Source organism: Nansenia antarctica (genome assembly GCF_963989245.1).
Source record: "Nansenia antarctica genome assembly, chromosome: 17".
Lineage (NCBI taxonomy): Eukaryota > Metazoa > Chordata > Actinopteri > Argentiniformes > Microstomatidae > Nansenia > Nansenia antarctica.
In genome coordinates this window covers 2,700,224-2,714,293 of record NC_137687.1, presented here as the reverse complement: position 1 = coordinate 2,714,293, position 14,070 = coordinate 2,700,224, and the positions used below count along the sequence as shown (strand labels likewise).

Below are 14,070 nucleotides of genomic sequence, written 5' to 3'. Positions count from 1 at the left end.
ACTTCAATCCACACCCCCCCCAAAAAAGAAGAAATGTTTTAATGTCCTGCTAATTTGGGGAGGGTACATTTGGCTTCTACTTAGTGACTCAGTGCCCTGATAAACAGAATTTACAAGGAGTGGACTGAAGTCTGAAGTCTGATGTCTGTCCTTGTCCATAGACTCATTTCACTGTAAGAAAACCAAACGGTGGTGATTTTGTACATTTGGGTGAACTACAAGCCGTGCTTCTCAAACCTCTCCTCGCTCGGGGACTTCCAGCCGCTCCACATCATATTTGATCTGTTCCACCACCAGCACCACCAGCACACCTGATTCAACTAATCAAGTACAAACCATAATTGCTTATCAGGTGTGCTGGTGGTGGTGGAACAGATCAAATATGTGGAGCGGCTGGGGGCCCCAGAGGAGAGGGTTTGAGAACCACTGCTTTAAAGTACCATGTAAGGTACACTACAGCTTCTAGGTACGTGTAGCCCTGATTGTCATGGTGTGTCCAGGGATTCCCTACTGATAAGGTATCACACCTCCCTCCCCCTTCTCCTTTGGCAGCTGGTCACCGTGGCTACTGACATACTGTACAACATGACAGGTGGCTAAACTGAAATGTCAACCCTGACAATAACAACAGGTAATAGGAGGGAGCCAGGAGTGAAGGGACCATTTCACAGTTGTGTGTGTGTGTGTGCGTGTGCATGTGTGTGTTTATGCCTCCACCAGCCTCCCCTGGTGTGTGTGAGTGTGTGCGTGTGCATGTGTGAGTGTGTGCATGTGAGTGTGTGTGTGTATGTATGTGTGAGTGTGTGTGTGTGTGCGTGTGCGTTTGTCAGGACCCAGTCAGACAGAAGGGAGACCTCTCCCTATTCCACTGAACGAGAGCCGTACGACATCCAAATAAAACACATACATACATGATAATAACAGCAGTAGAAATAATAATAACAACAATAATAACAATAATAATAATACAAAAAACATTAGAGGCATAACAATAATCATCACAATAATTCCAGTGTAAGTGTTTTTTGTTTTTCATAAGTCAGTAATTGCGTCCCCAGAGGTGCAGGCCAACAGATGATTGGCACGACAAAAAAAGAAAAGAAAATGGAGGAGAAAAAAACACAAAGTAAGACCGTGGATGACACCAAGTTCTGCTGTTTTGGGAGGGGGGTTGGGGGGGTCCCAGGGGGGGGGTTCCAGAGGGGGGTTGAGACACCAGGGCCTTCTCCCTAGTCCCGCCTGGGGGGGGGAGGAGGGGGTCTGAGAGAGGGGTGGAAGCAACACAGCTGTCCCTGCCTCGGTGGTGGTGGTGGTGGAGCTACAGAGAGGGAGAAGAGGTGGAATGTGGAGATTCCCTCCCGTGGGGGGGGGCGACAGGTTGGTGTCGGTGTGATGAGGTTGACCGGGGGTGGGGGGGGTGGGGGTCCCGATCGCAAACCGTTTTTTCCTCCCAGATGTGTTCATCACCACTCTGGTGGAGAGAGAGAGAGATGGGCAGGGATGACAGACGGGTGGAGGTGAGGAGGTGTGGAGAGTCGACCCGTGTCGTGTCGTGTCGTGCTGCTGTGTTGTTGTCTTGGCATGCGGTTACGGTGTCCGTGGTCCCAAACCCCCGGTAGAACCCTCCTGTCTGTCTGTTTGTCTGTGTGTCTTGTCTGTCTGTCTGTCTGTCTGTGTGTCTGTGTGTCTGTCTGTCTGTGTGTCTGTGTGTCTGTGTGTCTGTCTGTGTGTCTGTCTGTGTGTCTGTGTGTCTGTCTGTGGTTGCAGCAGGGTTTCTCAGATATGGGATTACGTCCGTCTTCATAATCCCACCCTGTCCTCCTCTTCCTCTCCTCCCTCCCTCCGTCTTCCATTCTAACAGCTTCCTCCTCTGTTTAAATGCTTTTCAACTTCCTCCTCATTACTGGCATGACCTCCTCCCTCTCTCTCTCTCTCTCTCTCTCTCTCTCATCCAATCTCTTCCTCTACCCCTCCCTCCCTCTCTGTCTGTCTTGCATCCCTCCCTCCCTCCCTCTCTCTCTCCCCTCAGTCCCCTAGCCTCTCTCTCTCTCCTCCCCTCTCCCTCCCTCCCTCCCTCCATCTCCCCCTTCCCTCTGTCTCTCTCTCCTAGCCCCCTCTCTGTCTGTCTGTCTGTCTTGCATCCCTCCCTCCATCCCTCCCTCCCTCCCTCCCTCTCTCCCCTCAGTCCCCTAGCCTGCCTGCCTGTCTCTCTCTCTCTCCTCCTCTCTCCATCCCTCCCCCCCCCTCCCCCTAGTGTCCACTCAGTGTCACTGTTTCTTCTCGCGGGTGGTGATGGTGTCTCTCTCCCTCCTACCACCCCCCCCCCCCCATCCCTCCCTCCACCCCCCCCCCCTAGTGTCCACTCCTCAGTGTCACTGCTTCTTCTCTCGGGTGGTGATGGTGACGAGCTGCTTGGCGGCCTTGGCGATGTCGTAGGCGCACTGGATGACTTGCTGTGTGAGCAGCTGGTAGTCCACGGCGTGGGGGGGGGCGGAGGGGTCCGGGGGGCCCGCCTTGCGACACTCCACCTGCAGGCGCGACGCGCTGGAGGCCAGGAGGCGCAGGGAGCAGTGGACCGCGTCCAACGCCGGCCGCTAAGGGGGGGGGGGGGAGGGGAAGAAAAGGACATTTGACTAATCGATGAATCAAATCAGTCTAACCCATCCCTAACTAACCCATCCCTAACTAACCCATCCCTAACTAACCCATCCCTAACTAACCCATCTCTAACTAACCCATCCCTAACTAACCCATCTCTAACTAACCCATCCCTAACTAACCCATCCCTAACTAACCCATCCCTAACTAACCCATCCCTAACTAACCCATCCCTAACTAACCCATCCCTAACTAACCCATCCCTAACTAACCCATCCCTAACTAACCCATCCCTAACTAACCCATCCCTAACTAACCCATCTCTAACTAACCCATCCCTAACGAACCCATCTCTAACTAACCCATCCCTAACTAACCCATCCCTAACTAACCCATCCCTAACTAACCCATCTCTAACTAACCCATCTCTAACTAACCCATCTCTAACTAACCCATCTCTAACTAACCCATCCCTAACTAACCCATCTCTAACTAACCCATCTCTAACTAACCCATCTCTAACTAACCCATCCCTAACTAACCCATCCCTAACTAACCCATCCCTAACTAACCCATCTCTAACTAACCCATCCCTAACTAACCCATCTCTAACTAACCCATCCCTAACTAACCCATCTCTAACTAACCCATCCCTAACGAACCCATCTCTAACTAACCCATCCCTAACTAACCCATCCCTAACTAACCCATCCCTAACTAACCCATCTCTAACTAACCCATCTCTAACTAACCCATCTCTAACTAACCCATCTCTAACTAACCCATCCCTAACTAACCCATCTCTAACTAACCCATCCCTAACTAACCCATCTCTAACTAACCCATCTCTAACTAACCCATCTCTAACTAACCCATCCCTAACTAACCCATCCCTAACTAACCCATCCCTAACTAACCCATCCCTAACTAACCCATCTCTAACTAACCCATCTCTAACTAACCCATCTCTAACTAACCCATCCCTAACACTGATACTGGCTAGAGAGCATCATGAGCTGGCATAACAAGGCTTTCTTTCTCTTATCTTGTCTTTCATCTTAGTGTTTGTACAGAATGAAGAGTGACAGAACAGAAAAAAGGGGGGCGCTTAGGTGGCGTAGCGGACTAAGCGTCGACAACGTAACCGCAGGGTTCCCGGTTTGATTCCGGCCGCGGACATATCCTGCATGTCAACCCTTCTCTCTCTCTCTCACCCATCCTTTCTGTCATATCTCTACTCTCTATCGCAATAAAAAGCAAAAATATGAGTGGGACTGTCTGCCCCACTCAGAAAAAAAGTACTTTAAAAAAAAATAACGGAAAAGAGGAAAGAAAGAGAAGCGACAGACAGACTGACCTTGGGGAAGAGAGAGGCCATCTCAGTGACGGCTGTGTGGATCTTCTCAGAACACGGAACAAAGCTGAGGAGGAGAGGAACGTCAACGTCAACAACAACAACAACAACTAGTTGTGCAAGTACAATGTACAGTAAAATAACCACATTCCAGGGGGGTAATTCCATGAATGTCCCTAATGGAAAATCCAGGTTTATTTCGGTAAGTCTCATGAGATTTGCCATAAAATCCAGGAAAATATGGTATACACAATACCTTTTGTGATAGATTATGTTTTGTTTTCTGTTTGTTTCTGCCCTGCACTCAAACATATTTTTCTCAAATCTACCACTGTTGTCAAGGTAACGTGATTAATAAATCTCCTTGTGCTTGTGCAGGGATATTACTGCTGCAACGTATGGTAAACAAGTCAGACATGTTACTTTATGAGGCATGAAAGCACAGAGCTTTGCAATGCTTGTTCTGATCAAACCGTTGCATAATGAGTAATAATATCACTGTTCTCCCGAAAGACTAATGTAAGAATGTGTGTGGCAGCGTACTTGTCGTGCTTGAACTCCTGGCAGGACTCATAGCGTCATAGAGTCATAGCGTCATAGCGGACCTTTGGGGACAGAGCCTTCAGCGTGGCCACACCTACCCTCTGCAACTCTCTCCCCACAGTGATCCGCAACGCCCCCACCCTGGACTCCTTCAAATCAGCCCTCAAAACTCATCTGTTCTCCAAGGCCTTTGGCCCCTAGTCATTGTTTCAGTTTTGTTTTGTTTGTTTTCTGTTTTGTCTGTCCGATCATTCCCCTGTAAAGCGTCCTTGGGCTTTTTGAAAGGCGCTATATAAATTAAAGTTATTATTATTATTATTATTATTATTATAGCGTACCTGTCGTGTTTGAACTCCTGGGCCGCCCTCAGCAGCTCCTGGATGTTCTTGGTCACCTGCTCCGTCTTCATGATGACGTCCTCGGTGCAGGGCAGGGTGGGGTCCGGCTCCACCGCCTCGCCCTCCTCAGACTCCCCCCGGCCCTCCTCCTCACTGCTGCGACCCATACTGGAACACACACACACACACACACACACCATTTATTAAAATATGAACATATAACAATAACTGGGGCTAGTATGACCTACGCATTTAATCGGTCAGCAATTTCTTGCCAAACCATTTCCCTCGCCTTGTTAATTGCGGCAGTATTGCACTATTTTACATCTTATTTTTCGTCTTCATAAAGATCAATAAGTAGGAGTGCTGCGCAAAAAGTAGGACCGAGTATCTTCATTTCGACAGTTTGACTCTTCAGGGCTCTTTATGTCTGCGTGCACGCGCCCATATCGAGGACTTCTAAACCGGTGTTCTGTGAACACTCATGACACAAGCCTGATCCTCGTTCGAGGAATCACCTGAGGCTTGAATTCCAATCCCGAGTTGCCTGAACGCGGCTTTTATTTTAATCGCCGATATACTAATCAACGTACGTGGAATACCCCCCCAGCCTCCCCTGGCCTCCCCCTGTCACCTCCCCCCCCCTGCCCCAGGTCTTACCTTAGCGACAGCTCGTACGTGTGAGTGTTGTCATAGTCGCTGTCCGTGCCGCTGCCATGCCGCTCCCCCCTAGGGGCCTGGGGGACAAACAACAACAACAACAACAACATCAACAACACAATCAATACTGACGGCTGATATCTGTTTGTTTGTTTGTTTGTCTGTTTGTTTGTCAGGGACCATGTACAACATGTCACTGCATCAGTCTTGGCTTAGATAGTTAATTAGAACGACATCATGAAGGACTTCATCATCGCCACTGTGTACAGATCCTGTACCAGCAGGATACAGAAAACTGCTGCTTTCACAGAGCTGTCACTCTGAGGAACAATCCCTCCCCCTAACACACACACACATACACACACACACACACACTCTCTCATGAACAATCCCTCCCCCTAACACACACACACACACACACACACACCAGGGTTTCCGTTAGAAAAATTTGCCGTCGGACATCGTGTCCGGGAAGAATTCGATTTACCGGACAAACGTGATATATTCCGGTCATCATATTAAAATATAATAAAATTTTTTTTTTTCAAAATCATATTTCTTTTTTTCAAATCTAATATAGCTGTTTGTCGCGGTGATTACTGTTGTGTAGCGGCCTATATATGCCATTTAATGTCTATTTCTTATCCGATACGATTAGATGCGAGCTATATAATATATAATAATATAACATGATTTGACGCATGCGCGCTATGCCATGCGTCAAATCCAGCGCTGAACGGGCGCCTCACTGGGAACTGAACAGACAGCATCGATCAATGAACGGACTCCACATTACGTTAACTGAAGTTTGTTAAATTGTTTGGGATTAATGTGAGTTTTCTATTTTCTCTTTCCAGTTTTACCCTTTTTTTTTAAATCAATAAAACAACGTCATTTCTATAACCAGGTCTCGCTGGTTGGGAAGGCATTTCGTTTAGCTCGGGAGTATGACAATGGGGAGAACATAACTGTTTATTGAGAAACAATTGATAGGCAGTCTGGGATACGTATATAAAGAAATACCACAATGTCTAGATGTATAACATTTTATTGAACAGTAACAGTGCAAGCATGTAGGCTTCTGGCGTGACACGGCTAGCCTAATTTCCGTTCATATGCATTTTATCAGATAAAATAAAATAGAATAAAACTCTTTGAAAATAAATAGGCTTTAAATTAACTTGCAATGCGTATAGGCTAATTTCCGTTCGATGTTACAGCCTAGGCTATGCCTTTTCTCAGATAGATAGCAGCCCTGTAAGCTCATACGGGTCTGTATGTCGTCCTGAAGACCGGCTGTTAGATCATATCGCTGAAGTTTGTCTCCATCTTAGTGTAAATGTTGTCCGTTTTGTTTGTTATCCTTGTTATTGTGCGATAAAGTTAAAGCGCTCCGCTTCGGGACACCATTTTCAGCTGAGCACCAAACACACACACACACACACACACACTCGTGTAACACTGCCCGAGAGAGAAGGACCCGCCCCCTTTAGTTAGCCTATAGCCTATAGGCTAACTAAAGGGGGCGGGTCCTTCTCTCTCGGGCAGTGTTCTGTGTGTGTGTTTGGTGCTCAGCTGAAAATGGTTAGAGGGAATTATTTTCACCGGACATTTATGTCCGACGAGTTTTCAACTTGTCGGACTTCCACTAATTTTACCGGACAAAGACCGGGAATTACCGGTTAACGGAAACCCTGACACACACACACACACACACACACTCTCTCATGAACAATCCCTCCCCCTAACACACACACACACACACACACACACACACACACACACTCTCATGAACAATCCCTCCCCCTAACACACACACACACACACACACACACACACACACACACACACACACTCTCAGTGCGGTGACCCAGAGCAGACCGCCGACCACATAATCACCATCTGCCCCTTATATAGACCACCCTCAGAAGCCAGCCTCTTCGACCTAGAACCAGAGATGCGGGCATGGCTACGCGACACCGAGTTGGACCTCTGACGTTACACGAAAGAAGAAGACACACTCTCTCATGAACAATCCCTCCCCCTAACACACACACTGTTGTCTCCCTCCATCTCTCTCTCTCCCTGTTGTCTCCCTCCATCTCTCTCTCTCTCTCTCTCTCTTGTCTCCCTCCATCTCTCTCTCTCTCTCTTGTCTCCTAACACACACACACACACACACACACACACACACTCTCATGAACAATCCCTCCCCCTAACACACACACACACACACACTCTCTCATGAACAATCCCTCCCCCTAACACACACACACACACACACACACTCTCATGAACAATCCCTCCCCCTAACACACACACACACACACACACACACACACACACTCTCTCATGAACAATCCCTCCCCCTAACACACACACACACACACACACACTCTCATGAACAATCCCTCCCCCTAACACACACACACACACACACTCTGTTGAACAATCCCTCCCCCTAACACACACACACACACACACACACACACACACACGCACACACGCACACACACTCTGTTGAACAATCCCTCCCCCTAACACACACACACACACACACACACACACACACACACACACACACACACACACACACACACACACACACTGTGGGGAAAATGCCACCATCTATCTGCAGGTGTTCATGATGTTTGGAGTTTCCGACCTTGAAACTCGGGAGCTCCGAGATCACAGGTGGGAATTCCTGAGTTTCAGAGTTCCCATCATTGAGATGGAGGGCCATGAAGTGTGATGTCTTTCATTTCCTGTAGTTCTGTTTTATGTGATTTTATTATGTCCTCTAGTTCTGTTTTAGATTGTTTATAAACATCTGAGGCCGTATTTCCCCTGTGGGTTTACCTGCCCAGGGACTGCTGATGCAATTTAGCTACCCAGCTAATTCAGGGAGAGTCAATGACTGTCCATTGTCCCTTTGAAATAAACAAATAAATAAACGAGAGGACGTGGTTTATGGTGAATTAAGTCAGCGCCGAGGGGCGTTGTTGACTTTGTTTCACGATGAAGTGCCTGATTGCTTTTATACAACTAGGACAAGAAAACAATAAAACCTTTTTGTGATAGATTATGTTTGTTCCTGTTTGTTTCTGTGCCCTGCACTCAGAAATCTAGTTCTCAAATCTACTGTTCCACTGTTGTCAAGGTAACGTGATTAATAATACATCTTCTTGTGCTTGTGCAGGGATATTACTGCTGCAACGTAGAGGTAAACGTAAAGTCAGACGTGTTACTTTATGAGGCATGAAAGCACAGAGCTTCGCAACGCTTGTTCTGATCAAACCGCATAATGAGTAATAATATCAGTGTTCTCCCAAAAGACTAATCTAAGAATGTGTTCCAGCTGTGAATCTGGCGGCACTGTCATGTCGGATTATGTCCGCCTGCCAAATAGTGTCTGCCTGATGTAAATATAAACATAAAAGATACGTCTGATAAGTAAGTAAGCTAGATTTGATAAGTACGCAAACTAAGTAAGTAAGCTAGATTTGATAAGTAAGTAAGCTAGTTAGCTATGATTGGAAACAAAGCATTATCCAGTCATGGAATTAGGCTACATTCATCACTACTTTGGCTGATGTGATGTGGGTTAGCTAGCCAACCCTGTAACATTAGCCGAGCGAATTACATGTGAAATTAGCATGCTAGCTAGGTGTTTTCATATACAATGCCATTGGCCATGCCAACATAAAAGCTAAAGCTGACTAGTGAGCCCTGCATCAACCTCAATGCTATCCAAGTACAAGAACATCGCAAGCATCGGCATAGCAACGGCATAGCAAACGGCGTTCGAAAGACATTGGTTGCGTCAGCCGGACACTATTTGGCTAGGCGGACCTCATCTGGCACGACAGAGCCACTATGTAAGGATGTCAAGGCAAATTCAACAACAATATGTTTTAGCAATGACAGTAGCTATCTTGCATACAACGACAACATTGTTGTTAAACAAACTAAAAGGAAAGTGAGAGCGTTATGTTCCTCAGTGAATACAGCAGGTTGTTTTTTTACATGAATTTTGACATCAAGTCAGTTAGGTTTTGATAATCCAGTCCAGCGCCACGCTGTTCAGAAACCCTGGAGAGAGACCCCGGAATACTGTGGGCAGCACATCAGCCAAAGTAGTGATGAATGTAGCCTGATTCCATAACTGGACACTTCTTTGTTTCCAATCATAGCTAACTAGCTTACTTACTTAGTTAGCTTACTTACTTATCAAATCTAGCTTACTTACTTAGATCAGATGTATCTTTTATGTTTATATTTACATCAGACAGACACTATTTGGCAGGCGGACATAATCTGACATGACAGTGCCGCCAAATTCACAGCTGGAACACATTCTTAGATTGGGCGTATTCCCGCCCAATCAGGCTACTTATGATCACACTGGGCGGTGGTTAGGCTGGAAAACAATCCCATCTGGCAACACTGACTGTGGGGTCAGTCCAATGTCCTTACCATGTACCTCCCCACCTCCATGGACCCAGAGAGATGCTGCCCTCCGTAAGGAGAAGGACCAGCCCTCCTCACCTGGCGATGGAGAGAAGGAGAGAAGGAGAGAGGGATTTAGAAGAGAGGAACAGGAAGACAGACAGACAGACAGACATACAGACAGGCAGGCAGACAGACAAACAGACAGACAGACCAACAGACATGTAGACAGATAGACAGACAGACAGACAGGCAGACAGACAGACAGAGGGACTGACAGACAGACAGGCAGGCGAGGAGGCGGGGCGTCACTTACGCTGGGCTGTGACTGCAGGCGGCCTGTCAGGGGGTCCAGGGCCGGGGCCCCCCCCGGGTGGTGGTGGTGGTGGTGGGGGTGGTGGTGGGGCTTGGGGGAGGCGGCCCCCGGCTCGTACATGGAGAAGGCCTGCCTGTCTCTCCGGTGGGGGGACGCGGCGGACGAGGACACGGCTAGGCTGGAGTCTCCCCCTCCTCCTCCTCCCCCACCTCCCCCTCCTCCTCCTCCTCTCACCCCGCCTGGCCAATGTGTTGGTGTACCTCCACCACTGCCACCACCTCCGCCCCCCCCTCCCAGACCACCAGCCCCACCCCCCCCCACAGTCTGGCCCCCTCCGCGAATCGCACTGTTCTCCATCTGCATCCGAGAGATCTACGGTAGAGATGGGGGAGGGGGGGGGAGTGGGGGGGGGGGGGGGGGGGAGGGAGGTCACCTAAATGTGTCAAAAGCACAGACGAAGCATGGGACAGCACACGCAGGTACAAACAACGACACAGGAGGCTAAGCTAGTAGGCTCAGCTCCCCTCCCCTCCCTCCCCTCCCCTCCCTCCCCTCACCTCTCTCTGTAGCCTCCTCAGCTCTTCGCTCAGGTTGTTGTTGACCTTCATCAGCTGCTGGACCTTGGACTCTGAGGAGGCCAGCGCCTTCTTGACCTCCAGGTACTCCTGCAGCGTGATGGGACCGTCAGACAGGTCCGACGAGTCCATGCTCTGGTGGGGGGGGGGACGCGCACACACACACACACACACACACACACACACAGAGAGACGCACAGATGCACACACACACACACGCAGAGACGCACACACGCAGACATGCACAGAGACGTAGAGACACAGACACACCAGAGACGTAGAGACACAGACACACAGACGTAGAGACACACACAGACACAGACACACACAGACGCACGCAGAGACGCACAGACACAGACACACACAGACACAGACACGCACAGACACACACAAACACACACAATGTTGGAATTGTACAATATCCTATGGGCCTCTCACCATTCACCTGGTGAAACATTCCTGGTACGGTGAACACCCAGAGACACCAGATGCCAGACTGAGGGAGAGGGCAGGTTGTGTGTGTGTGTGTGTGTGTGTGTGTGTCTATATGTGTGTGTGTGTGTGCAGGTCTAGGACCTGTGGCCTCCAAGGACAGATTCCAACTGCAACTCTAAATATTTTCGCTGGGAGATAATAATAATAATAACTATTTGTATAGCGCTTTTCCTGCAAACGTTGCAGCTCAAAGTGCTCCAATCATTATATAATCATCATTTAATTATTTAGTCATTTAAAGGCAATATTAAACAGATGGGGTTTTTAGTCTTGACTTGAACATTATGTGCTGAGGTTGCATCCCTAATGTAAACTGGCAGTGCATTCCACAATCTGGAGCATAAAATGAGAATGCAGCCTCACCAAATCTCCTCTCTGTGGTACACAGAGAAAAGCACAGAGAGGAGAGAGAGGGAACCTGCTAGCCTGAGACATAGTTCTTCTGTGTAACATGGAATAAAGTCCCTGTCCAAAACACATGGATATTCACATCACTCTTTTTTTCATCTCGGTGCAAACCTGAAAAAAACTCTGTGTTGCTGAGGTAAAAAATTACACAATTATGTAACTAAGTCACACACACACACACACACACACACACACACACACACACACATTCTCTCTCTTCACCCTTCTCTATTAAATTGGCTTTATTGGCATGAACAAACAAATCGTAAATCTCATCTCTCTCACACACACACACACACACACACACCTCTCCTCTCCTCTCCCCTCCTCCTCTCTCCTCCCCTCTCCTCTCCTCCCCTCCTCTCTCCTCCCCTCTCCTCCTCTCCTCTCTCCTCTCTCCTCCCCTCTCCTCCTCTCCTCCCTCCCCTCTCCTCCCCCCTCCTCCTCTCTCCTCCCCTCTCCTCCCCTCCTCTCCTCCCCTCTCCTCCCCTCCTCTCCTCTCCTCCTCCCCTCCTCCCCTACCCTCCCCTCCTCTCTCCTCCCCTCTCCTCCTCTCCTCTCCTCCCCCCTCTCCTCCCCTCTCCTCTCCTCCCCTCCTCTCTCCTCCCCTCTCCTCCCCTCCTCTCCTCTCCTCCTCCCCTCCTCCCCTACCCTCCCCTCTCCTCCCCTCTCCTCCTCTCCTCTCCTCCCCCCTCTCCTCCCCTCTCCTCTCCTCCCCTCCTCTCTCCTCCCCTCTCCTCCCCTCCTCTCCTCCCCTCTCCTCCCCTCTCCTCCCCTCCTCTCCTCTCCTCCTCCCCTCTCCTCCCCTCTCCTCCCCTCCTCTCTCCTCCCCTCTCCTCCTCCCCTCTCCTCCCTCCTCTCCTCCCCTCTCCTCTCCTCTCCTCCTCCTCTCCTCCCCTCCTGCTCCCCCCCCCCCCCCTCCTCTCCCCCCCTTCTCTCTTAGCAGAACAAATCCGCTCTGATTGGATGCCAGAACAGTGATGATGTCACAGTTGAGATATGTGGCTGCTGCTCCTGCAAGGCATGCTGGGACAGGCTGGGAGGGAGTGGCCAATCAGAGAGAATGGAACATGTCTAAAGGTTCTCTGCAGCCAATCACTCACTGTTGTGTGTGTGTCTATATGTGTGTGTGTGTGTGTGTGTGTGTCTATACGTGTGTGTGTGTCTATATGTGTGTGTGTGTGTCTATATGTGTGTGTGTGTGTGTAAGTGTGTATGTGTCTATACGTGTGTGTGTGTCTATGTATGTGTGCGTGTGAGTGTAGGTGTCTATACGTGTGTGTCTGTGTCTATATGTGTGTGTGTGTGTGTGTGTGTGTGTGTGTCTATACGTGTGTGTGTGTCTATATGTGTGTGTGTGTGTCTATACGTGTGTGTGTGTCTGTGTCTATACGTGTGTGTGTGTGTGTGTGTGTGTGTACCTTGGCGCGGTTGTTCCTCTGTGTGTTGTTGTTGTTCTGGGTGGTCAGCTCGCTGTCCGTGTCCTCGTCTGACGCCACGCTGTCGTAGTCGTGCTGGTCGTCATCCGCCTGCTCCTCCACGTCCACACCCTCTACACACACACACACACACACACACACACACACACACACACACACACACACACACACACACACACACACAGGGGTCAGGGGTCACACAGCAGGAGGGCTTTGGAATAAGGCATCTGCTAAATGCCAAAAATGGAAATGGAAACATGGGGGTAGTAGATGTCTGAAGAGGGACAGTTAAGGTGTTAAACAACAACACAATCACAACACAGCACAGCACACCACACCACACCACACCACACCACACAACACACCACACCACAACACAACACACCCCCTCCCCTCTCCCCTCTTCTCCTCTCCTCTCCCCCTTTACTGCCCTCTCTTCTCCTCCCCTCCTCCTCCACTCTCCTCTCCCCTCCTCCCTCTCCTCTCCTCCCTCCTCTCACCCTCCCCTCTCCTCTCCTCTCCTCTCCTCTCCTCTCCTCTCCTCTCCTCCCTCTCTCCTCCCCTCTCCTCCCTCACCCTCCCCTCCCCTCTCTCCTCCTCCCTCACCCTCCCCTCCCCTCTCTCCTCCCCTCCTTCCTCTCTCCCCTCCCCCCCTCCCCTCTCCTCTCCTCCTCTCTCCTCTCTCCTCCCCTCCTCCCTCTCTCCCCTCCCCCCCCCCCCCACCCCTCCCCTCTCCTCCTCTCACCAGTAGGGCTGCTGAGGCCTTTGCCCTGCTGTCGTCTCTTGGCGTCGCTCAGGATGTCGATGATCAGCGTAGCGAACTCCCGGGCGTTGAAACGCGCCAACTTCTGTCGACCCTGAGAGAGCGAGAAAGAGGGGTAGAGAGAAGGAAAGA

General features: G+C 49.7%; 1 protein-coding gene across 1 annotated transcript; it reads right to left on the bottom strand.

Moving 5' to 3' along the window:
• Positions 1–2,372: 2,372 nt before the first annotated feature.
• Positions 2,373–14,038, bottom strand: LOC308172775 (ARF GTPase-activating protein GIT1-like; the record flags this gene model as incomplete). Its single annotated transcript, XM_080547724.1, has 9 exons — positions 2,373–2,594; positions 3,956–4,019; positions 4,834–5,001; positions 5,494–5,570; positions 9,970–10,041; positions 10,259–10,630; positions 10,816–10,968; positions 13,158–13,288; positions 13,921–14,038. Coding segments are annotated over 9 exons (1,377 nt in total), but the record flags the coding sequence as incomplete, so codon positions are not given.
• Between the last annotated feature and the right edge of the window lie 32 nt (positions 14,039–14,070).